General features: G+C 45.7%; 1 protein-coding gene across 1 annotated transcript; it reads right to left on the bottom strand.

Moving 5' to 3' along the window:
* Positions 1-13,293: 13,293 nt before the first annotated feature.
* On the bottom strand, positions 13,294-14,122 carry LOC137676542 (tubulin polymerization-promoting protein family member 2-like). Its single transcript, XM_068423417.1, has 3 exons — positions 13,953-14,122; positions 13,640-13,793; positions 13,294-13,482 (listed from the first exon to the last, which is right to left on the bottom strand). Exons 1-3 carry the CDS (start codon positions 14,120-14,122, stop codon positions 13,294-13,296), a joined length of 513 nt encoding a protein of 170 aa, XP_068279518.1.
* Positions 14,123-27,104: the final 12,982 nt, after the last annotated feature.

The raw sequence follows: 27,104 nt of genomic DNA, 5'->3' as shown, positions 1-27,104 counted from the left end.
TAAAACAGATAGCTAAGATGGTAATGTTATTTGTGAGCCTTGTGTTACCTCTTTTCTTTATAAAGCTTGTTTTAGAGTTATGTGTAATGATACCTTACTTGCCGTATGCGCTGTGTGTTAGTGCTTTCATGTGGTTTAACAGGGCGTGCTGGTCGAAATGTGTCTTTTTGGTATGGGTTTTGATACTGATTTATGTCATGATAAACTGGGCAGTTATTATTCCGATCTCTTATCTCTATGATACAATGATGGGCAGCTTTAATCGCGAATCCGTAGCTGCGCACACCGGGCGTCTTTTAACTGATTTTGATAGTATCTGCTCCTTTTTTGCCAAGCTGATTCCTGCAAAATTCGAACAGGGCATGTTGTTATTTTTGGGTGTCCTGTATGTGTTACTGGTGTGCTATGTGATTAGATGTCGGTGCAGCAACAGCGGGAGGTATCATGCTGCCCCTGTAACCAGGAGAAAACACCGAAAGAAATCAGCTAGTAAAGTGAAGGATGATGACTCAGAGGCTTCTAAGGCAGAGCCAGCACGGGACCCAGGTGAGGGCCCTTCTCAGTCAGAGTTAGGGCCTGACACAGAGGGGGGTTTCCTTGATCGTCTTTTTAAAGAAGGCCCATTACACAAGAAGGACAAGAAAGGTCCTTCTAAAGCAGAACAATCACAGGAGGACTCGGACTCAGAAGTAGAGATAACCTACCACTCCTTATCCCTGAAAGAACTGCGAAATATAAGAAAAGATTTTAGTCATTATGACGGTGAGCCAATAATTACCTGGTTGCTCCGATGCTGGGATAATGGGGCAGATAGCATAGAACTGGATGGTAGAGAAGCCAGACAGTTGGGATCCCTGTCCAGAGATGGTGGTATTGATAAGATGCTTCCAAGAAGGCTGAACAGTATCAGTCTCTGGAGGCGACTCTTGTCAGCTGTAAAGAGCAGGTATCCCTATAAAGATGATGTTATGAGCCACCTAAGCAAATGGACCACTATAGAAAAAGGTATTAACTACCTTAGAGAACTAGCTGTGCAAGAGATCATTTATAAACACCCTCAGGACATTGTAGATCCTGTAAATCCTGATGAAGTGGAATGCAACCGATCCATGTTCCGGAAGGTTGTGAAGAGTGCTCCACCAACACATGCCCATACATTGTCAATATTAGTCTGGGGAGAAGATGCTATGGCACGACCTAGTGTGGGCGAAATGGCTAACTATATGCGACAGTATGAAGACAGTATTTCTTCCCCACTGCAGCCCCGTGTCTCGGCTGTGGAAAAACTGACTAAGGAGAACAAGGACTCATTGAAACAACTGTCAGACAAACTGTCCAGGATCGAGAATAAACTTGACTCTCTACCTACACAGGCCCGCGTTGCAGCCTTTAGGAGGCAACGCCCTCCTACTGGACCGGCTCAAAGGAAACGGAACACGTCACGAGGTATCCTGTGGTTTACCCTGCGTGATTATGGGGAGGACATGAACAGATGGCATGGACAACCTACCAGTACCCTACAGGCACGAGTACGTGAGTTGCAAGCTAACAGAAATACCAGAGAGAATTTTCCTAGGAGGATGGCTGCTCCAGTTACCAATGAGCAGGACCCCAGTCAGGGTAGATGGGCCTCAAATCACTTTTTTCCAAGAGTGAATAGGGGAAATGAAGGTCCAATCCCCGTGAGCTGCACGAATCCAGTCTTTAATTAGAGGGGCCCTGCCTCTAGCCAGGAGGAGGAGAGGGATAACCGGATTTATTGGACTGTGTGGATTCGATGGCCTGGCACATTAGAACCACAAAAGTATCGAGCCCTGGTAGACACTGGTGCACAGTGCACCCTCATGCCATCGAATCATAAAGGGACAGAATCTGTCAGTATCTCGGGAATAACAGGGGGATCTCAAGAGTTATCTGTATTGGAGGCCGAAGTGAGCCTAACTGAAAATGAATGGAAAAAGCACCCCATTGTGACTGGTCCAGATGCTCCGTGCATCCTTGGCATAGACTACCTTAAGAAAGGGTATTTTAAGGACCCAAAAGGATATAGATGGGCCTTTGGTGTAGCAGCTGTAGAGACTGAGGACATTAAACAGCTGTCTACCTTGCCTGGCCTCTCAGAGGATCCTTCTGTTGTGGGGTTGCTGAAAGTTGAAGAACAACAGGTGCCAATTGCTACGGCCACGGTGCACCGACGACAATATCGCACCAATCGAGACTCCCTGATCCCTATTCATAAACTGATTAGACAATTAGAAAATCAAGGAGTGATTAGCAAGACTCGCTCACCCTTTAATAGTCCTATATGGCCAGTGCAAAAGTCTAATGGAGAATGGAGATTAACTGTGGACTATCGTGGCCTAAATGAAGTTACACCACCTCTGAGTGCTGCTGTGCCAGACATGCTAGAACTTCAATACGAACTGGAATCAAAGGCAGCCAAGTGGTACGCCACTATAGACATTGCTAATGCATTTTTCTCTATTCCCTTGGCACCAAAGTGCAGGCCACAGTTTGCTTTTACCTGGAGAGGTATCCAGTACACCTGGAATCGACTGCCCCAGGGGTGGAAACACAGTCCTACTATTTGCCACGGACTGATCCAGACTGCACTAGAAGAGGGTGGAGCTCCAGAACATTTGCAATACATTGATGACATCATTGTGTGGGGTGATACAGCAGCAGAAGTTTTTGACAAAGGGGAGAAAATAATTCAAATTCTTCTGCAAGATGGTTTTGCCATAAAAAGAGGCAAGGTCAAGGGACCTGCCCGGGAGATCCAGTTTTTAGGGATTAAATGGCAAGATGGGCGTCGCCAGATCCCGATAGAGGTGATCAACAAAATAACAGCTATGTCCCCACCAACTAACAAAAAGGAAACACAAGCCTTCTTAGGCGTTGTGGGTTTCTGGAGAATGCATATTCCAGATTACAGCCAGATTGTACGCCCTCTTTATCAAGTGACCAGAAAGAAGAATGATTTTCAGTGGGGCCCTGAACAACAACAGGCTTTTGAACAGATTAAACAAGAAATTGTGCATGCAGTAGCCCTTGGACCAGTCCGTACGGGACAAGATGTTAAAAATGTGCTCTACACCTCAGCTGGGGACAATGGTCCTACCTGGAGCCTCTGGCAGAAAGTGCCAGGGGAGACTCGAGGTCGACCCCTAGGATTTTGGAGTCGAGGATACAAGGGCTCTGAGGCCAATTACACCCCAACTGAAAAAGAGATACTGGCAGCATATGAAGGAGTTAGAGCTGCCTCAGAGGTAATTGGTACTGAAGCACAACTTCTCCTGGCACCCCGATTACCAGTACTAGGCTGGATGTTCAAGGGTAAGGTTCCTACTACTCATCATGCAACTGATGCTACATGGAGTAAATGGATTGCATTAATTACACAGAGGGCTCGAATAGGAAACCCTAATCGCCCAGGAATCTTAGAAGTGATCATGGACTGGCCAGAAGGCAAAGACTTCGGAATGCCACCAGAAAAGGAGGTGACACGTGCTGAAGAAGCCCCACCGTATAATGAACTACCAGAGGATGAGAAGCAGTATGCCCTGTTCACCGATGGATCCTGCCGTCTTGTAGGAAAGCATCGGAAGTGGAAAGCTGCTGTATGAAGTCCTATACGACGAGTCACAGAAGCCACAGAAGGACAAGGTGAATCAAGTCAATTTGCAGAAGTAAAAGCCATCCAGCTGGCTTTAGACATTGCTGAACGAGAAAAGTGGCCAAGGCTGTATCTTTATACCGACTCATGGATGGTAGCAAATGCCTTGTGGGGGTGGTTAAAGCAGTGGAAGCGAAGCAACTGGCAGCGTAAAGGTAAACCTATTTGGGCTGTTGAACTGTGGCAAGATATTGCTGCTCGGCTAGAGAAACTAGTCGTGAAGGTACGTCATGTAGATGCTCACGTACCTAAAAGTCGGGCAACTGAGGAACATCGAAACAACCAACAAGCAGATCAGGCTGCTAAAGTGTTCCAAATAGATTTGGACTGGGAACATAAAGGTGAACTATTTTTAGCTCGGTGGGCTCATGACACTTCAGGTCATCAAGGGAGAGATGCAACATACAGATGGGCTCGTGACCGAGGGGTGGACTTAACTATGGACTCTATTGCACAGGTTATCCATGATTGTGAAACATGCGCCGCAATTAAGCAAGCCAAACGGTTAAAACCTTTGTGGTATGGGGGGCGGTGGTTGAAATATAAATATGGGGAGGCCTGGCAAATTGACTACATCACACTCCCTCAGACCCGCCAGGGTAAACGTTATGTACTTACCATGGTGGAGGCGACCACCGGATGGCTGGAAACATACTCTGTGCCCCATGCCACTGCCCGGAACACTATCCTGGGCCTCGAAAAGCAAATCTTGTGGCGACACGGCACACCAGAGAGAATTGAGTCGGATAACGGTACTCATTTCAAAAACAGTCTCATAGATAACTGGGCCAAAGAGCATGGCATTGAATGGGTATATCACATCCCCTATCATGCACCAGCCTCTGGGAAAGTTGAACGGTATAATGGGCTGTTAAAAACTACCCTAAAAGCAATGGGGGGTGGAACCTTTAAAAACTGGGATAAGCATTTGGCACAAGCTACCTGGCTAGTTAACACCAGAGGATCTATCAACCGAGCTGGCCCTGCTCAGTCAGACCTTTTACATACAATAGAAGGGGATAAAGTCCCTGTGGTGCATGAAAGGAATCTGTTGGGAAAAACTGTCTGGGTTCTTCCTGCTACGGGCAAAGGTAAACCCATTCATGGGATTGCTTTTGCTCAAGGACCTGGATGTACTTGGTGGGTGATGCTGCAGGATGGTGGAGTCCGATGTGTCCCTGAAGGTGATATGATCTTGGGTGAGAATACTTAATTCTGAACTGCATGATGTTAATTGCTGCATAATACTAACAGTGTTCATAAGTGTCTTTCAGGTTGAAGCAGTGGTGATGAGACTGGAGCTAGCTGCAAGTGGCATCCAGTAACCTCCTCGAGACTGACATCTTTAACCTGCAACCCGTGGGCACGAACTGTGACAAAGCTCATATCATCTCTCCTACCCTGGGAGACTCCTAGCCAGATGGAAACCCACAATCCTGAACTAAATGAACTTGATGAACTTTTTTTTTTTGTATAGAGATGAATCATAAACTAATGTTATCTGTATATATTTTAAAATGAAAAGTTAGTGGTGATCTGAGTATGACGTGAATGGTATGGAATAAGGGGTGGAATGTCCTGGTTTGGCCTAAACCAGGCCGATTTTCCTTTCAGTGATTTTTACTTTCAGCTAAGTCTCCTCTAAGTAACTGCACTTTCTGAAACTAACTGCATGTTTTTGCAGACAGTGTCTGCTTCCAGGACTGATAACGCTCGAAGTTTGTAGTTATCACTGAGGCACCGGTAGGGATGTTGTGCAGAAAGGCTCTTGCTGTACTTATTCTTGAGAGAAACCAAGGTCACTGCTGAATTCCTCATTGCTTACGAGTGAAGAGCCGAAGGGGGGTCGCAGCTGCAGAGGGGAGCGGACAGGGCAGGTGACCCAAAATTGACCAACGAGGGTATTCCATCCCATACACGTCATTCTCGGTATAAAGTGGGGGGATCACGAGGGTCTCGCTCTCTTTCTGCTATGGCCGGTGTCCAGGGAGGACTCCGTCTGTTTTCCTGCTGCCCCCGATCCCGATCCGTGCGTTCCTGAATCCAGCTCTCGACCATCGCTAGGCCCAGGCTGGGCCTTCCCGGAGCCTGCCCTGCAGTGCCGGTGGTGAAGTGGCTGACTTCAGGGGAGCTCAATCTTGGTTTTATATATATATTTGTATATATTTGATTATTTCTATTATTATTATTATACGTTTTTTTTCATTATTATAGTTTATTAAAACTGTTTTAATTTTCCAACCCAGAAGTCTCTCTCCCTTTTCCCTTTCCCTTTCCCTCTGGGGGGAGGTGGGGGGGATAACAGAGGGCATCTGCTGCAGGTTTAATCGCCAGCCCAGCTTTAAACCGTGACACTCTTAAAGAGTGTTATCAGATACAGGAAAACTGGAAGAATATTTCTTCCTCTGTCTTCTGAGTGAATGTCACTTTCTGGTGTTACTTGGTTATTTTTAACTTCACTATTATGTAACAAAAGTTTACAACGAGAATATAAAGTATTGTGAAATAAATGGATTAGGTTTTAAAATTGAAATTAAAGACACTGTTTTACAAAATATGTTGTTTCAACAAGAATTCTTTAATATTTAAGTGCTTTCTAAATCATGCTGATGCTGTGAAGAGCGTGAATACTTACTGAATTACTGTGGTTGTTGTGGAAGATTGAGATTCCACTATTGACACTGAAAGGTACCTGACATGACAGAGAAGCGTACTGAAGCCTGGGCTGCTTTTGGAGCTATTCAGGACTAGCAGGAAGTTATGCATGTTGTTATTACACCTAAGCCTTTCCAAGATCCTACTTTTCAACAATACTGTGCTGGATCTAGAAGGTTAGAGGTGTCAGGAGTTGGAGCAGTGTATCAGCTATCCAGGGATTTCTGCATTACAGGTATTGTCTATGCAGGATTTAAGTCACATCATAACACCTGGAGCCTCCCTCAAAGGTGCAGGCAACTGTTCTAGGTATTCTGAAATAACAACAGAGAGGTCTTAGTCTTTCATTTAGCTTTTGCTGCAAGCTGAAGTCCTCAGGAAAGCGAAGGCTGGATGGGACTGAATGTGACAATGAATAATAAAAAACAAAGGCCAAAAGACAGACAATTCTTCAAGCAGGTGCCTACCTTTGGGGTGGATCAGCCAGTGACTGACTTACACTGTACTGCTGTGGTGGTTTTCCTGCATGGCAAATCCGGCCTAATTGTTCCACTTTCCCACTTGTGTGGCTGCACCATCAACTGATATGAAGAGGCTTTTGTCTTTTGGCTCTCTGGATTTGGTTGTCTTTATTTTTAGATTGACTCATATCAGAAATGCCATTTGGCAGTGTAGCCCCACAAGTAATTGTCACAGCAGAGTAAAGGGGTAGCACACTGCAGCATGGAGGAAGGGAGGCTGGTGTGACTAAATCAGAGAGGAAGAAGCAGGTGAGAACATGTTAAACGGGTTTTTCATTGAAGGAAAACACAGTGAAATTACAGCTTTGGTTAGGGCTCAAATCTACAAAATCATGAAGTTTTTTTGGAGCACAGGAGGCCATGCACCTTTTCCCATATAGATTCCCCCCCAAACTTAAAAACCCTGGCGCAATCTCCACCTGCTTCAAACACTGTGCAAAAAGGGGACTTTTAATCAGACAACAAAAAATACCCGTAATTTTCACATCTGAAACCATCACGGTCGGAAGCAGAGGTTTGATAAAGTGCGCATCTGAGCGCGCTGGAGCAGCGTGTGGCCTGGCCCTGCCAGGAGATGGCAATGCCGGAACGCTCTCGGGCTGATGCACTTGTCTGAGCATTCCCAGCACTATCCCTTTTGCCCTGGCTGGTGCTGTGCCTGTGCGGTATGGAGGAGCTCGTTTGTCCATTTGCTGCTTGCTGCGAAGCGAAGTTCCATGTGAGGACAAATCGTCAATGATTTATATTGTGGATGGTTAGCTGTGGATGATTAACGAAGACTTCTGAGACTCTGTGTCCCTCATCTTTTAATTGATACCAGCAGTGGGAGATTGCAGGCAGAAAGATACAGAATATGTCCCACACGTGCGTAGAAGGGACTGAGGGTGGCATCTGGGATAATAGTACAGGGGAACATTAAGCCAGCAATTGTAATTACCAGACCTAAGTTTAGTGAGGATAGAAAGCTGTAAGTCATGCAGAAAAAGAAGAAAAAGAAAAAAAAAGAAGGAGAAAAAAAATCCACCATCCAACTCTTGTCAGTGAAGAAAAACAGCAACGAAGAAAAACAATACCGGACTTAAAGCGGTCCCAGACTCAGAAGGAAAAGCGCCACTTCAAGAGTCAGTACCACCATTCCCCAGCAGCGTGTCCCAGTGCTACACGCCATGGTGCAGTGTGAGACAGTGGCACAACTGCGTGTGAGCCCCAGCTCTCCCTGCCCGATGGTAGCGGGGAGCAGTCCTAGGGCTGATGGGCAAGACTCAACAGCCAGATGCCTCCTGCTGTAACTCCGGGCAGCTGGGGCTGAGACACAAACGCCTTTACTGGGGCAGTCAGGTAACCTGTGAAGGTTTGCAGCTGGAGAAGGAGGAGAGGAATGAGGGTGGAGCATGCAGCGACTATCAGAAAGACAAAGTGTGCAGGGAAAGAAATAAACTCCTATTAGATGGATTGATTGATAGTGCTGGAATAAAGAGGCAAGCCTATGGCATACACATCTTCCTTCAGCCTTTATTACACCGTGGATTCCTGTGAAACAACAGTCAGAGTGATGTAGCACAAACCTGGCTGAAAACAACAGTTCTCCATCTACCCAGAGCTCTCTGAAGCCAGGCTCGCACTCTGCATCAGTCTCCAAATGGGTATTTCTTCTTTTCTGCCGTATATGTGTTAATGGAGGTGAATACCCACTGTGTTCCTTGGCATATAACTAACTCTGCACCGAGTATAACCTCTGCTTCCCTGAAGCAGTGGAGATGTACGTGTTTTTGGATAACCAGAGAAGCAGAGGAAACAGGTAGCAGAACAGGTAGCAGAGGCCTTTTATAGCTCTCTTGCACAGTTTGAAGACTTTGCTTTAAAAACGTTGCACACACATATATGCACACATGTGCGTGTAGTTTCTCATCATTTTTTTCCTACCTGTGTTCGATAACGTGCTGTCCTACTGCCTCAGTTGTTACTGCACAACCACTGTAGCCGTACCTTCAGATCTTGTTCTAGTTTGTGTGCAGATTTCACCAATGTTATCAAGTGATTTCTGTCTGCCTGGTGTATCAGGTCCCACCTCCAGTAGCCTGAAGCAATGACCAGCTGGCAAAGAAATGTTAATGTTGGTCTTGGGTTGTATTTCTAGAAGACAGCAAGGAAACTGCATGGAAGGGAATGGCTGTGGGGAGCAGGGATACATCATGAGGCACCACAGAAACAAGCTTACTAAGCTTGCCAAAGAGCAGGATTTAGGGCTATTTTTTCCACTCTACTTTGGAGCAGTTGTAAATTGACTGTTTGGCTTATTTTGATGTCTCTTTTCCCAACAGATGTGTAATTTGGAGCCAATGCTTCCCTGTTTTTCCATGGTAATGACACATGTTAGCCACAGCTGGGTATAAACACCTAGATTATCAATGTCATGGTGTTTCAGCAAGACTTCCACTGTTGCCAGTAAATCCCCCAAACCGGGCCATTTATATGTGTGCAGCTACATTTCCCTTCCAGCAGCTTCCACAGGCCTCTTTCTTCTGACTACTATGCAAACACTTGCTTAAATTACAATGGGAGCACCAGCAGCCAGCCTTTTCCCAAAGCCCTCACGCTCCCTCTGATGACAGGAGGACAGCACTGAGAAGTTACGCACAATAAACTTCAGCCACCGCCAAGAGGAAGGCTCCTAACCTCTTTCTCCCAGTATGGCTGGTTTTCTAGGTAACATGTCCTCTTTAAGAGAGCAAATACCAAATGGTACAGATATTTAGCCTCAGATAGCAGTGGTATAACAGGACCCACCCCTCACACCTTGCACTGGGGAGCGCCTCCATTTTCGCAGGCTCCCAATGCACTAGAGCATAAACTCTTTTTCTTTTCTCTTTTGCAAATGTTTTGTTGACTTAGTCGTTGATACATGCATGCTTTTGGCTATTTTAAAATCTTATATCCACTGGTATTACTGCTTCCCCAGGGGCATGCAGTAATCAGGTACTATTTTTAAACTCTTCAGTCAGCCACGACTTCCTTTTTATCTGTCCACTCTGTAGCTGCCATAGGGAATGAGCACGGCATTCCTCATCTGTTTGTGGTTTCTACTTATAAGGAATAGGCAAGACAAGTAGTGGTTCTTGTTGGTGCTGGAGTACTACACAAGTCAGATTACAGGATGAAGTGCAGTTTGAATCACGTCTCAGAAATTCACCCTCCAGCGTCACATTGTACCCGAGTTAATGCAAACCAGAACTCACACTACACAAGCACAAGCACAAAGCTCTCTGCTCCAAAAGCTCACACAGCTTTTTCCATGTCAGCTGTATATAAATATATATATAAAAAAAGAAACTAATAATAAAACACATTCCTGTGTTTGTTTGCAGAACTTTTTGTGGGCAATTTCTTGAGTCACTTAATTACAAGGAAACTGAGGCCTGAAGAAAGAAATACACTCAAGGTTTGCTTGGTTATTGAAGGCAGTCCTTGTCTTCCTTTCCCCCCAGATGAAAAGGTCCCAAGGTGTTTGAAGTACAGCTAGAAGGAGTGGAGACATCAGATGCCACACCAAGCCTGGACACTGATACAGCTGTAAGACTGCTGGTATCTCTTGCTTGAAAACCACATTATTTGGTGATAGTTCTCTGCTGGGCCCATGGAACTGGTGCGTCTTTCTGCTTGGCCACCAAGCACCAGCAGGAACCTGCTGATACTGCCTATCATGTGTTAATAAGCATTTGGGGGTGAGGGGGCATGGGCAATACTGGGAGAACCTCAAACCTATCTCTTTGATTACACTGTAACACACACTAGCTATGCTCCCCATATACTGCTATGTTGTGGGGAAGAAATCAATCGGCCGTTCATCCTGGGAAGACCAGGGGACTGTGACTTACACACCAAAGCACAGAAAAAAAGTTAAAAAGAGCTGTGTCCAGGTCTGGGGCACCGTCATACAGTCCTGTAGCCTCTCAGCCGTGTTTTGCTGGAGCATCTCAAGGGCAACAGGGTGAGTAGAGCCACTTCAGGAACTAATAAGAGAAAGCGTGAGAAATAGCAATCACAGCTCTGAAATATTAATATTTGTTGCAATCACCTGCTGACAGTATTGAAATAAGGAACGCTATGCCACCAAAAACAGAGCTATGTGAGAACGTTCTGTCATTGTTTTACTGAGTGCATTAGCTTTTCTTTTTTGTGCAACATTCTGTTATCCCTTAATTTACAGGTACTTTGCTTAAATTGTTGTACAGGACGTGACGTACCAAGACAGCATTGATGAGGACAGCCACCTTGAGTATGTGTTTTAAAGATCTGAGTTATACAAAAAATTAAAAGCAAGCATCAGGCCTATTTTTTTTTACATATGTTCCAGTGCTATTCTTTCCATTTCACTACATCCCATTCCTGCTGTCGTGGGCAAAGAAGCAGTCTTGAGTCTGAATTTCACAGTTTATTTTATTGCCAACTAACATAAACTTTAAATTATCAATTCTGGTATTGAGAAATAAAGACAAGCAATTAAAAAAAGACATAGGGGCAATAGACTATCTTCCTGCCCAGACACCCCTCCTGCCCCCTTCCTTGTCTCCCATCCCCTCAGTGCCTTCAAGGAGGCCATAGATTGCGCAGGAGATTGGGGTCAGCTGCTGTAGTTCGTCTTCTTTTGCTGGTCCGTGTTTCTCACTGCACTGCTCTGGTGTGGCCTTCTCCACCAGCCGCAGCCCCTCTAGAATCATACCTCCTCTAGTGTCTTCTGTGTGCCTGCTCCTGCTTGGGGCATTTCTTTGCTCCAGTCCTTGCTTGTGGCATCTCTTTGCTCCAGCCTTGCTCAGACTGTGGGCCAGCACAGGCTGGTCTGTGACCTCCTCCTCCTCCCAGGTCGCCCCTGCAGTCCCCGGCTACCAAGACCCTGCCAATTATGCCCAACGCACCTGCTCGTTTTTCTGTAGGACTTTCTGCCACATACCCCAGAGTCACCAAACCACTTTACGCACGTGAGTTACCTAGGGGCACAATGGATATTTTTGAAGTAGCTTAAAGGGTCATCGGTACGTAAGGACAGCATAAGAGAGGGCAAGTGAGCGGGTGAGATTTGTTAATTTCTAGATCCACCCAACTGCCATGTTATCTGGGGTTAGGGCAGCAAGAAGGACATTTTTGAGTGCTACAGGACAAAGAGCAATATGCTCTGAGCAAGTGTTGTGCCTTAAGCACCCACGTCATGGCCCTTCATGAGGGCTTGTAGGACTGGAACGGCACAGCTAGGTAATTCTGCATAATGTTAGGGGCAACTGTCCCAAAGGTGCTGTTTCAATTATCCCTAAAAGCTCGCTCATACTAAATCCAGGAGACTGAAAGCACTCGGCAGGAAAGGCAGCCCCGGTGGGCTGAGAGTCGATCACACACCCAAGGAGCACTCCCACAGCCCTCTGCTGCCCAGCAGAATATCCTGGATGGGTGCCCACACTAGGCACCCCAAAACTGGCCACACAGCCACAGATCCAGCAGCAGGGACAAGGAACGTGCTAGTCCTACCAGCCTGCCATAATGCCAGGGGGAAAAAACAAGTGCACATGTGATTATAGGTCTTGTCAGCACTAGAGATCTTGTAAGCAACCACAGCGGTGGGGCTGGGAGGCAGAGGGGGAAGGAGAGGGGAGTTGGGGAAAGGATTTTGGTGTAGGCAGAGCTTGCAAACTGTCCTTCCGAGTACAGAGGGCCGGCTGTGCTCTACATAGGCCTTCCCTCCTTCCTGATGCCCCCACACCACAGCTCTTTGCTTTCCTCAGGCTCACAAACTCTTCCCCAGCTGCCAGCATCCTGAAACCTGGGGAAACAGTAATGAGTGACCATGCCAAGTGCTAGGAAGGGGTGAGAGGGTTTCACCCTCTCACCAGGAGAGGAACAGGAACTAGTGTTATTGGTAACCATTCCCTCTTCACAGTATCGTACATGTTGCATCCTATGCCCTGTAAGAATAATTGTCAAGGGGTGGTCAGGCACCACTGCTGGGCTGTCTGCCACCAGAAACCATCAACTCAAATGTAACCCAGCATACCTATACAAAAACATGTACACACTGCTCCGCAAGCCAAAAATCACAGCAAAATGTATAGCATGTTGGGAGGGAAGAATAAAAGTAATGAGTGAATATTCAGAGACTGACTTACTGTTCACTCGATTGGAAATGCAAAGGAGTGTGATGGCAGTGGACTAGCTGGCCCATAGAATTTCCTCCAGAAGGCTAGCTTGTGCTTGGATTTAACCCCACCACACAGCAATCAAAGCATGGTCAGATGGGGAACCTGCACCACTCTTCAGAGTCCCCCAGTGCCCATCCCATGCATTCCTACCCTATCAGATTTGAGGTGCACAGACAGAGAAAGCTGGTTGCATAAGATGTTTATTTGCCTCTCCCCCCGTGTTATACGGGAAAGGTCCTTGGTTCCTTAAGCAGTTTCAGTCCTGGTGCGTCTGGTCATAAGTGCCAGCTCCCTTGTAGGCTCCAACGTAGCCACTGTTGTCAGTCAGATCCTGTCGGCCAGCAAGACCCTTCCCTTTGCCACTCTCATCAAAACGTTCCTTGTGGCTGCCGGTGTATTTGCTAGTGTCTGTCAGCCTCTCGACCCCACCAGCCTTGGTGGCTTTCTGCAAGAAAGGAGGCCAGCAAGAGGCAACCAGAGTTAGGAGATAGCTCACAAAAAAGTTCTTCCCTACATGTGAAGACAGCACATGTCCCTACAGCAGGGACGGATGGTCCTGTGGCAGCTCAAGGTGCACAGCACGTGTGGAAACTCATACTCACCGTGGTGCCCACGTTGCCAGGCTCCTTGCCCTCGATGAGGCCATACACAGCCTGCAGTGCTTCCTCTGGCGATTTGCCCTTGAAGCGCTTCCCGCAGAGCTCCTTCATGGCCTGCTGGAACTCAGCAAAGGTGATGGTGCGGGCACCCTTGGTCCTGTGGTAAGAGGAGACCAAGAGGAAAGTTACCTCGCCACTGGGAGGCAGCGGGATGGGAAACCTCAGGGCTGCACCTTGCATGTGAGCCTGCCTGCCTCCTGCCATTCCCTCCTCCCGCCCGGCTGTGCTGCCCACTGTGCCTCCCTGTGACACTCACTTGACTTTGTTGAATACGATGTCAACGTCAGTGCTGGTCACAGCTTTCCCATCCATCACCCCACACTCTTTGCACATCTTGGAGAAGTTTTTCCCCGTCATGTCGTTGCCACTGGCAGATGTGTCACCATATATCGCAAATTTACGGAAAGCATTTTCTACCCCCGACATCTTGCTGCTGTGGAGAAAAGAAGTTGGCAAAGGAGGAGCTGATGACCATCTGCAGCTGCTGGACACACACTCATGTCCCATGCGTCTCTTCTCCAGCAGAGCAAGGGGCACCACCCACAAGGACCTCTCCACCACGGCACAACCATGACGACCACACATATATTGACACAGAACACCTGGGATCCAGGTAGGATCGGGGCAGGGATGGGTTAGGACTTGAGAGAAGGTAGAGGACGGGTGGAGACGGGGCTCTGGGGTGAACTAACAACTGCTGCATGTGAAGGAACGAGGCATCCAAAGCTTGTGAACCTTTTTGAAATACAAGTTTCGGTTAGACTGTCTCAATAACAAATGCCTGCATTTGTAAGCTGATTTATACTTTGCCTCTTATTTAATGATAAAGAGGCCAGATTTGTCTTCCAGGCCCCAGAGAAGTGCCTAAATCTCACAGACCTTCTTGCAAGTGGTCACCAAGGAATTGTCCCCATCTTTTCCCATCACACTTCATCCCCTGAATTGCTCCAAGTTAGGTTGTCCTCCTCCCAACACCAGTAAACTTTCCACTACTGATCAACTTAGACCACTGCAATCAGGTATCAAGGATCTCTGAGCACATAAAAGCCATCACTCAGACTGTAAATCAGTCCACCACAACTTGAGCAGCCAATTCCTGCTGCTTGTGAGACACCCTCGAAACCTTTTCAAATACCCAACCTCTCCTACAGCCTTATGCTTCACCCAGGGGCTGTGGTCTCAAGGTTGTATGCAGGCTGACATCTAATATAAATCTTGCGTGGGTCTGCACCTCTCTAGAGCAAAGATCAGGTGGGCTTGTACCAGGCAGCCTGTGTGCTGCGAGTGAAGAACGGGGCAATGGAGGGCTCTGGGTGGCCTTTCCAGGGGCCTCCCAGGAGCCTTCCTTCCCTCTCTGGGAGGTGTGGACCCAGCTCACCTGCGTTAGCCGGCAGTGATGGCGATGGAGATGGCACTTTCCCTGATGTCCTGGAGGCAGTGGGCACTCGGAGCCACCCCTCGTGCCTCACGCCTCACTCCCAACTGTGACCTCAGCACCCACATATGTCACAGAGCTCGGGATGCCCACTGCAAGGCGGGGGGGGGGGACAAGAGGCAGGGACAACCCTGTGCCACCAGAGGTGTGGTGGTCCAAACCCCTTGGCGAGGGTTATTTGTCCTTCAGCCTACTGTGGGACAAAAAAACAAATATCTCACACTCTTCAGCTAACACAGGCATCACACACTGGAAATGGCATCCGTACTGGGACACGTACTCCAAAGCGAAGGGGCGTTTATCCCTATAACCAGTAAATGCAACCAGTCCTTGCTCCTTCTTCCTCAAGGAGCTGATCTACTGCCAGCGTTTGTGTGCCCTGACTAGGGGATGTGCCCTCACGACTTTGGGGGTCACCAGGAAATCAGTAACTTCAAAAGGCAGGGTGGGATGAGAAGAGCGAGAGACACAACACCCAGTTGTGAAGTTAATACAGAGATTAATCTGAATCACTGTGCCTACGGTCTTTGCTCTTCAATTCTCTCATGGCTACGTGCCAATTTTTTGTCTGCTTTCAACTGCAAGGCTTTCAAAAAAGTCAGGCCAAGAGAGTACACAATTTGGTCCCAAGTAACTAGTTAAGCATTTGAAGCTGTTGCCAGCCTTTTATGAGCTCAGTTTAAAATTACATTTAGGGAGGCTTGAAGCATCTTAGATAAGACAGACACTGAAGAAATAGAGGAGGATCATCAGGAAAAAAAAAAAAAGGAAAAAGCAGTATCCTAGTGAAATAATATAAATAACATATATAAACAGACATGCATACACACTATTCCCGTTCCCGAAGCAAATGCACCACTAACAAGAAATTCTTAAATTATGAAAGGATATGCTAAGTTGCTTAAATCTTAAATCTTCAGTTGTAGGGAAGTGATTTATTCCGTATCAGTAAAATGCTTAGCGGCAAAACAGAGAGCAGAATTCAGTGTTCTGTTCAAATACTTACATAAATCTGCAGGAAAGTTGGAAGACAGATTTGTTACCATCTTCATGGAATCAGCATTCTTTATTTAAGGAAAACCACTATTTTGACGAGACTAAAAAGGACAAAAAAAAAGAAGTTAGGGCATCTGTAATACTGAAGCAATGCAAACTAGCTCTGCAGAATAGCAGAAATCCAGGAGAAAAGATCAATGTCTAAAACTCTTTTGTAGGCAAGAAGAATATTAACTTCTGCTGTTATGAATAAATGAATTCTAAGTTATTCTTTGTCTGCTAGATTTTATGAACTACTACCATAATCACATAAACCTCCTTTTTTCACATAAAGCTGTGTGTAGTATAAGACTTGCCTTTCAGTGCCATGATCACAGAAACTGTTTGAATGAAGACATTAAAGCAGTGAGATTCCAATTACCGTATGAAACACACTAAATCTGTCAAAACGAGCTTCTTGGATTACTGCTAGGCCCAGAAAACCCCAAACGATGGAGGATGAAGGTGAATCAAAACTCACATGTGGCGCTGTACCCATTCCACAGGCCCCCTGTTTGATCCCAGGGCATGTCCTTTTGCAGGCAAATTGTCCCTTTCCTGGTCTCCAAGTCAACAAAGAACGAAGTTTTATTTAAAATGAGAGTCAAGTAGGAGAATGTAATACATAGCACAAGTTTGAAAGGCAGTGACTTTAGCTGTCTCACTGAATGAGTATAATCTGTCTGATGCAGATGTATGGGGGAAAGAGGAGCAAAAAGAGCAACGTGTTGGTGCCTGGGCTTAAAAGAGTTTTAGAGAATAGCTGAAGAAGGACTAGAATCTTGCACTGACAAATTTGAAGCTACTTGTCAGAAATCAACATAATGCTGAAGAGACCAGGCATTCAGCTGTTCTGTGTAAAAATATTTTATGGGCTTTCTTTTCAATATCTTCAGTTCTTCAGTGCATCTCTTATTTATGTCAGGCACGCACACACACATACACAAGCAGGAAATCTTTTACGGACATGTAGACCAAACTGTTGTTCAAAGGAGTAAATTAGGACAAGTTTAATAATCCTGCACTGAAGTGACTTTCTGTATGCCTCAGTCTAGCCCACGTGAACTCAAGGGTCTCATCCTTGAAAACCACCATGTGGAAAACTATGTTTCTGCATTGTCCTGAGGTCTCTACTGAGCTGCGGACCCCACAGTGAGCTCACAGAAACAAATCAAGAAAACATCCCCCCTTACCCCTGTGCTGAACCACTGATACATCCCTCTAGTAAAGATGGATAATTACAAAAAAAACAGATTCTCTCTTTGTCTGTGGGTATCACCTGCCTCTCATTTCAGAGGCCGAGCTCAGGAAGAGTTGATGATTTCTTCTTTGACCTGTGGTCAGTCTGAATCTGCATCTGTCCAGGAAACATGTGCTTTAGGGGGACACCCATGGGATGGTCCTTCTCATGGGAATTTGTCTACGGTGGGTGATGTTTTGTGGTTGTTTCAATGGAAGATGCCCAGTCCTGTCTGAGCCAGGCTCTCTGCATGGCTGGCTGCACTGGTGCAGGACGAAACAAGGTGTCCCCCAGCAATGACAGGGTGGATGATGGAGGACAGGCACCAAAGCCCACAGCACCGATGCCTAGGAACCATGTGGGAAAATACCAGCCGCATACACAGCCGGGGCATGTTGCCACTGTGGCTGCTGACCCCCGGCTCCCTTGGCTGCCCCAGATGTGACGCTCTGCAGCTCCTGTGGCCACTTTGGCCACAGCAAGGCTGAGGAGGAGGTGAACTGAGCCCGACAGCTGGGCTGCATGGAGCAGCCATGCAGGTGATTACAGTGAGCGTGAAGCAGCACCAGACTGCATTTCTTTCACGTTTCACATCCATTATTATCTCCTTAAGAAACACCACATGCACTCTGCCATCTTTATGTGTTTAGAGGGGGCTGAGGCAGAAATGAAACATTAACCAGTTTTCACTACCCCCCCCCGCTTCAAATACTGAGTACGTAAACATTTTTCAATTTTTCCTCTGTGCTAGTACTACTCTGCCTAGCAGTCATACTGCAGGTCTGACAGCTCATGAAGGCACTAAGCAAGATCGTGCTCAGTGCTTCGTACAAACGTGTGGTAAATATAAACTGTGTCACCACTGCCTTTCAGTGCTTCGTACAGTTCCTTATATTGTATAAATGTTATCCTACAGTTTAACTTCAATGTCCTCCTCAAGCTGCATGTAGGAGGACGTGGACTGAAAAAGGTACATAAACAAGTAAACTGAAGGTTAAGACAGTCCTCTTAGCAAGTTTCAGCCACAGCTTTCTTCTCTCCTTGGGTGCCTTTTGGATCACAGTGTTGGCTGGAACAGATGTTAGCCAGAGAGCTGAACAAGTTTTGCTCCTCAAGGACCATTCCCACAGGACGGCTCTGGCATAGCCCTCTCTCCTGATTGTTGGTCTTCCCATGCCTCATTCCTTCGCTTTTCTCTTTACACAGTAAAATCAGTGTGAAATTTGATAGTCTAAGTGCACCTCATGATCTTGATCTGTGTGAAGAAGTTTGTTGCTTTAGATTGAGCAGTTTTACACAATGTTTGCTCATTTTCACGAAAATTTGTATTTTTTTCCCACAATAGGCACAGTTTATTTCAAGAATCATCTCAGTCATAAAAACAAAAAGGGGAAAAGGCCTTTCAAAGACATCAGCCATAGAGGAAAATCAATTGCTAAGCCTAGTCAATGTATTCTGATCAGAGCACAAAACTTAATTTTAGGGACACTACAGCTGTATTTTGAAGCTATTGTTTGTTATAGAAATATTGGCAGAATAACCATCCTCTCTCAAATTAATCAATCTAGGACAAATATGTGTTCCCCCTGGCCAGAAGTCCTGCTTTTCTATTACAGGAAAGTAGGGGTTTCTTGGCATAAGTGAGAGCAGACTATGGCCCATGGTACCGCATGGAAACGTTGGAGTACTAAGCAGGTGCGCCACTTTGCTGAACCTTCCTCAAGACTTACAAAAAAAAAAAATCTTAGATAAATGCTTTTACAACACTCTAACTAACTCATTAGGAAATATAGCATTTAATAATCGCATTATTAAAAGTGATTACTAACATATTAAAAAGGTCTTTTTCATATATATTGAAAAGGTCATATTCATATATATAAAATTTCTGTATGATAATATGAGTCATATTCATTGCCTGTGTAACACCTACTGATTCCACTGAAGCTATATTAGGAACTAATTTTGCTCCTGAACTCTGTTTTCCTATTCTATATTAGCTACATTATATTATCTCCTTCCAGAGGCAAAATTGCATTTACCTCGAACTTGATTTGATGCAATTATCTATGAATAAATGATCTTCTTGAGGCTTCTTTCAACAGGTTGAGCCATTTGCACACTGTTCCAACAACTTCCTTCTGCCTCCAGAATTCTCTTGCAGTTCTTCAACTCTGATCTAGAAGTCCATCCGAAAAGGTGCGGATCCTGTGTGTACTTACTGAACAAACACAGTTGTCGCTCGTTATTTTTTTCCACAACATGTCAAAACATTCTGTAGGGGGAGGAGGTACAAGAAATATTAAGTTAAAGCATTTTTTAGTGCTAATATACTTGCATACAAAAAGCAAGTGTATTGTATGCTTTTTTTCTAAAAAAAGTGTCAGATCATATTTTAGATGCTTGTGAGAAACATACCTCTAGATATCTATTGTAGCTTAAGCTCCTAAATTGCTTTGATCCTTATAGAAAGGTATTTGCAAGTCATCAGTTGTGTGCTGTCATTCACACCAACAGAAAATTCAGATGCTGGCATGCATCAAGCACAAATAGGACAAGCAGACTTCCTCATCGCTTATCATTTATCAGCTTTATGAACAAATTCAACGAGCAGCTTGAGATAGTCTCATTTATACCATAGCTGATGTTGGCCCATCATTTTCCTATGATAGTTCAAGTCTTCTGTCCTTTTCTGACCAGCTGCACAGGCCTGTTTCACCAAGGGAATGTTATTTCAAGCTTTTAAAAGTGAGTTTCAAGCAAGAGAAGAAAAAAAATGTTAATAACTAATAACCAGCATTATTTTTGTGCCTTCTTTTATCAAACAGTAATATTCTTCAATATCAGTCCATAAAGGCCATGGCTTAACTAATTTTTAAAAGGACATACTTCACCTTATTTGCTGAGGTACTAAGCAATACAATGGCAATTCCACAAACTGCAGTCTTAGTATTACACAATCCTTGCACTATACTTTCACCTTCTCTTCTACCTTGCCCTCCATAAAAGCAAAGAAATCACTTATACAACACACCCCAGCTAAAATCACTGAGCACAACCAGACTTAAACAACAGAAGAGGGTTTATATTATGTTTTAGAGCTTCCTGCTTGATTGCTTAGTTTTTTCTGCATCCTGTTTAGGAAATAAAGTTGTGTTAATAGCAGGTTGTAAAGTCCAAGAGCAGATGTAAGAATGGACTAGGACACCAGACTTTTAAAACTAAATCACAGAATCACAGAATCACAGAATGTTAGGGATTGGAAGGGACCTCGAAAGATCATCTAGTCCAATCACCCTGCCGGAGCAGGATTGCCTAGATCATATCACACAGGAATGCGTCCAGGTGGGTTTTGAATGTCTCCAGAGAAGGAGACTCCACAACCTCTCTGGGCAGCCTGTTCCAGTGTTCGGTCACCCTCACCATAAAGATGTTTTTCCTCATTTTTATGCGGAACCTTCTGTGTTCCAGCTTGCACCCATTGCCCCTTGTCCTGTCAAGGGATGTCACTGAGAAGAGCCTGGCTCCATCCTCATGACACTTGCCCTTTACATATTTATAAACATTAATGAGGTCACCCCTCAGTCTCCTCTTCTCTAAGCTAAAGAGACACAGCTCCCTCAGCCTCTCTTCATAAGGGAGATGTTCCACCCCCTTAATCATCTTCGTGGCTCTGCGCTGGACTCTCTCTAGCAGTTCCCTGTCCTTCTTGAACTGAGGGGCTCAGAACTGGACACAATACTCCAGATGCGGCCTCACCAGGGCAGAGTAGAGGGGGAGGAGAACCTCTCTCGACCTGCTGACCACACCCCTTCTAATACACCCCACGATGCCATTGGCCTTCTTGGCCACAAGGGCACATTGCTGGCTCATGGTCATCCTGCTGTCCACTAGGACCCCCAGGTCCCTTTCCCTTACGCTGCTCTCCAACAGGTCTGCCCCCAACTTGTACTGGTACATGGGGTTGTTCTTGCCCAGATGCAGGACTCTACACTTGCCCTTGTTATATTTCATTCAATTTCTCCCCGCCCAACTCTCCAGCCTGTCTAGGTCCCTCTGAATGGCTGCGCAGCCTTCCGGCGCATCAGCCACTCCTCCTAGTTTTGTGTCATCAGCGAACTTGCTGACAGTGCACTCTATTCCCTCATCCAAGTCATTAATGAATATATTGAATAGAACTGGTCCCAGTACCGACCCTTGAGGGACTCTGCTAGACACAGGCCTCCAACAGGACTCAGTCCCACTGACCACCACTCTCTGGCTTCTTTCCTTCAGCCAATTCACAATCCACCTCACTACCCGATCATCCAGACCACACTTCCCCAGTTTAGCTGCGAGGATGCTGTGGGAGACCGTGTCAAACGCTTTACTGAAATCAAGATAGACCACATCCACAGCTTTACCATCATCTATCCACCAGGTTATGTCCTCATAAAAGGCTATCAAGTTGGTTAAGCATGACTTCCCCTTGGTGAAGCCATGTTGACTGCCCCTAATGATCCCCCTATCCTTGATGTGCCTAGAGACAGCACCAAGGACAAGTTGTTCCATCACCTTTCCTGGGATGGAGGTGAGGCTGATAGGTCTATAGTTACCCGGGTCCTCCTTCTTGCCCTTTTTGAAGACTGGAAAAGACCTGTTCCTATTCTGATCTATCCATGAAAAAAATAAAATAGGGGTTATGTTATTGTCACTACTAAGGAAATTGACAACCTATTTCAAAACACACTGCAGCTTGCAGAGGAAGAGGCTGTCTTTTCTTCACTGTCAGGCAATGGTTCAGACTTCAAACATCTTGGTGAAGGCAAAGAGCAAAGACAGGGAGCTGGGCACCCTCCCCTTCCAACACCTCCACAGGGAAGCGCTGTGTTGGCTGACACGCAGATACACACTTCTGTTGCCTTTGTGAGTGGCTAGTGTTGACAAGAAGAGAGTTTCAGTTTTGACTAAACTAACACCTTCCAGGCTTATCAAGAGCAGAGCCAAATTTGGCAGATGTGTCAGACACAGCTCTACACTCCTTAAAGATCATCATAAGGAGTCAAGAAACCAACTGGGTCTTCTCATTTTTCTGGTTATGGTCTGACAGGTGTTCCCAAAACCTGCACTGTCTAGTGCCAACTCAGGCATCCAGCAAATCTAGAAATGTCAGAAGAAAGGTAGTGGCTATCTACAGCCTTGTGCACCCACTTGAATCTGCCTGCTCTTACTCACTAAATATTTCAGTGGCCAGCTCTTGGGAGTGGAGCTGTCTTTTTGCTGCATGTTTACAGCATCTTGAAAATGCAGATCAGATCCAACTTTAGGTACTGCTGCAATAAAACTGATCAATAGTACTGATATCCTGGCAGTCAGGGACTCATCTAGCTAGACCAGGACCTGGCACCAGCCCTCTGTACCCCTCTAACCTGGGTGGAGGCTAGCAAGAATGTTTATTTAGTACTAGATGTTGCTGCTCCGTGGCACAGATAAATCCCACTGCACCTGGCATCTGTGATGTTCACATCAGTGCTGGGTGCCGACGCAGCCCGGTGGTGTTGCTGTTTTCCTGTGCTTTCTGTTCTTCCATGCTCTTGCAGCAGGCTGAGAAATGACAGCCCTTCACTCCATTCTCATAGTGTGAAATGGTGAAACTCACCACCACGAGATGCTTTGTGTAACAGAAATATAAAGAGGTTCAAAAAGCAATTAGGAAAAGCCAGGGAGGGAAGGTCCTAAAAGGGCCACGGAAGAAAGAGAGACAGCATCCTCCAGCATGGCAAGTCTCTGAGCCTGACTGGTAGTCAGGAAGTTTTGTACCAGAGGATGTTCTAGGAGCACGTGCTTGTTCTGGTCTAAGCATACGCCAGAGACAGGACATGTGAACGGATGAACTTCTCTTCTGATCCTATATGGTTGTTTTCATAATGACAGTCAATTTAATTTTCTTGCTTTCCAGACCTAGGGAGACATTAACCTATTCTATTTTCTCCCAGTTCTCGTTTTTCCACTTTTGGCCTGCAGTGCTTCTCCCAGAAAACAGAAAAATCTGCTGTGGTTAGAGATTCTTCTAAAACAAATAAACAAACAAGCAAACCAGCAACGCCAGCACACCACAAAACACTGCTTCTTTGAGGCTGGGAAGGTAGTAAAAGCTATGCACTGCTGCAGATGGGAGCCAGAGCAGCTCACACTTGCAACTACACTGAACAGGATTACCAGAGTCCTGGACACCAAAACCTGAAAGACGACAGCTCATGAAAAGCAGGAGAGTGCAAGTGCTCTTTTTCCACTGTTTCACAGCTTGTAAAATAACTTACATTTGACTTAAGCAACAGAGTTATTTTCCAGCCTGCATCTGAAGAGCTGACACCTGTTTTGCATGCTCTGCATTACTCAAGCGGTGCAAGCTGATGGAACCAGAGACTTGTGGCAGCACATGTGGCTGCAACACGTTTGAACTTCCCAAGAGGGATTAACTTAGTTCTGCCTGCAAGACAGGCAGTACAGGCTTTGTCCCACACAGCGGTCCAGGAGAAGTACTGAGGCCGATGGGCTTCGCTGCCGACACTTGGCTGATGATGGTACCAGGTTATTGCCCCTCTGGGCGTGGTGCCTGGCCCACTTTCACAGCTCAGATTGACAGTACACATCCCATAAAAACAGGAGGAAGGACAAGGGGGGCAGAGCCAGTTTTCAGCCAGGTCTGAAACCCACTGAACAAAACAGAAGGCCTCTTATGGCTAAGAACATCTTGTTTTCAAAAGCAGCATTCTTGCATGACTTCACTGACCAGTCCACATGGGACTATTTTGTGGAATTGGGATAATTTGTGGCATGACTTTCATGGTATGATTTTCGAAAAACATATGTATGCAACAGTTGGTAATTGTTACCAGCTTCAAATTCTGCAATGGCACAGCTCTGCTCCCAGCAAGGCTGGGAAAGGCCATGGGTGGGGAGCGCACAACACTGAAAAAAGAAAGCGGCATTAAGAAGACCAACAACTGTCTCGATACTAACGACACTCCTGAGCATGTGAGCTCCTCACCATCTTGTGTTGTGCAATGCAAAACACACTGCTTCCTTCACACTTCCTCTCCAGGACCAGGTCCCCAGCAGGTGTAAATCAGCTTCCCAGCGCTGCGGTCACCCTTCTCTGCCATTTGACACCAGCTAAGGGTTTGACTGTAGGTCCTTATTTTCCTGAAGGCATAGCAACACTCCTGAAATGTGTCAGAACCCTTCAGTCCTGCTGCATTCCCTCTCCCATCCCTCCTGGCAGCAAAGCTAAGTGCCAGCAGTTGGTTAGGAAAACTCGTGTCAGTTTTTAAAAGCACGACTGTAAAAGGGAAGGCAAAACTCCACCATATCTCTTCCCTTTCTCATTCTCGCACAGAGGCACCTCACTGCCCCATGGAGGGAGAAGGTTTGCTGGACACAAGCCATAGCCCTGTCGGGATGTTTCCACCCATCCAGTGAAGCGGAACAGTCCCATCGCTGTCAGGCCAGAGCCAATGCACAATATTTTACGCAACTATTTTTTGTGGTGGGATTGAATGGTTTGGTATCTGGGACATCTGTCGGAAGCAAGACATGCTTTGTGGGAGTCTACATAACTCAGCTGTCCTCATGCTGCCGGTAGCTGAAGCCACAGCCTGGGACTGCTTTTCAGGTCTGGTTAAGTGCAGAAAAAAAATATAAAACCCAGCTTGCTACAAACTGATATCAATCATGCTTGGCGTTACTGTGTTAGGTACACCTTGTGCGAAACCCAAGAGCCTGCAACATCCCCTTGCAGGCCCGCCCGCTTCCCCAAATCCTATTTTTGAGTGAGGAGCCACAGTGAATGCATGGTCATGGCAGGACCTTACCACCTACCACCTCTAATTATAGGGGAGTCCTGGTCTTTATTAGCAGAAAAACACACCACCGCGCACACACATTCATGCTCACTCTCTGTGAATACAACTGTTCAACCGCCAATTTCAGGCATTGGTTCCTTCACGTCAACAAGATATAAATATAGACCTTGATGGCCCCAAAGTATCTTTTTTTTCCCCCTTCACTTTAACCCTTGTATTTTTTCCATAGCTGATTCTTAAGGTCAATTTTGTGATATGAAATCCAATACTTAGGGCCATCTGCTATCTCAAACTGAGGCACCCATACTGTTAAATGAGTGTCCCTCAGCATCAATGGGTGCTCCGGGCACAAATGGGCCAGGTGTGCAGTCAAGCAGTAGAAGGTTTTGTAAACTGAGCCACTCAACCTTTACCGAGACAAGAAAAACCTTGTCACAGTCTAATCGCTCTTCTACTTGCAGCAAAGACACTTGTCACTTGTGCCTGCAATGAGATAAAACACACAGATGTTTCTTATTCAGAAGTAATGCTGTTTGAGGCTATGAGAAGGCTATGAGAAGATTTATAAGTCCTCCTGAGGCCTTCTTGCTTTATCTGTGGTAAATATTCAAAACAAATTCAAGCAGACCTCCTGCATAAGAGCCACAGCACCCAGCCCTGGCCTGTAGGCTTACTTACCCGTGGGTATATTCCCGTATATGTGTGCTTATAGGAGAATAGGCCTCAAATTCTACACTGGAGGCTTTGTAAAATTCTTCAGAAAAAGGCATCTTAATGTCTCCATGCAAAAAAATATTTTTGGAGAATGGGTTTTACCCATCTTACCTTTTTAACATCACAGGGGAATACAGTTGTTCCCTTTGGCTTCACGACTCGACAGAAGCTTTGCTTCAAGCAACATGATTGAAGGGCAGAGTGAAATATGTGGTTTACCTACTGTGGAAAGAAGCACTCTTCCATCTTTTCCCTTGCTTATCAGATGAGTGAGGATTTGCATAGTCTGCAAGTCAGCCAGGCTGAGGGGATGAAGACCACCCAGATGATCCTACGGTTAATATCCTCCCTATGATCCAACCTGTATACTTTGTGGCTAAGGAGATGGCTCACTGGCCTCTGAGTGGCCTCTGAGGACCTTCACCTCAAGCATACCACATCTTTCTTTGGCAGGACAATAGCATGAGATTGGTTTGTTTGTTGCCGAACTCCAAATCCAAAATTGCATTCTTTGTTCCGAACTACAGTTTACTGAAGTGTGGTTTAACAAGGTCAAATGCTATTTCAGCTATGTCACAACCAAAATGTAGTCAGAAATCAAAGAAAATGAAAAACAGCTTATTACACTCAAATACCCAATAATTATATGCAAATCATCCATAATACGCAGTTAAGAAAATAGGAGAGGGCAGGCAGGAACCTCAAGCAAACATAAATCACAGGGAAAGGAGAGGGGAGGATGGCAGGAGTCTGGAAGAGACTTCAGGAGGTCATCCACTCTTTTTCTTAGTGCAAAAATCACTCTCTCTGTCATTCCCTACAAATGCTTGATAGGCATTTGATAAGATAAGACAAACATCAAACACCAGTAATGGGGATTCCACAGCCTCTCCAGGCAATCTGTCCCAGCGCTTCACTATCTCTGCTTTTAATGCCTCGCCTAAGTCTTTCTTCCCTTACTTTGAGTCTGTTTCTTCATGTCGTATCCACTAGGGACAAGAAAATATATAGGAATCAAATTAGAGAAATTACACTGTGTTTTGAAGAAGGGATGGCAAATGATTTTTCTTTACAAGTTCATCGTAAGTAGTTCTGGCTCACAATTATGGATTTTTCTTTCTTCTCTTTTTCTTTTTTTAG

Source organism: Nyctibius grandis, chromosome Z (genome assembly GCF_013368605.1).
Source record: "Nyctibius grandis isolate bNycGra1 chromosome Z, bNycGra1.pri, whole genome shotgun sequence".
Lineage (NCBI taxonomy): Eukaryota > Metazoa > Chordata > Aves > Nyctibiiformes > Nyctibiidae > Nyctibius > Nyctibius grandis.
The sequence above is the reverse complement of the archived record's forward strand: the minus strand, read 5'-3'. Positions and strand labels throughout refer to the sequence as shown.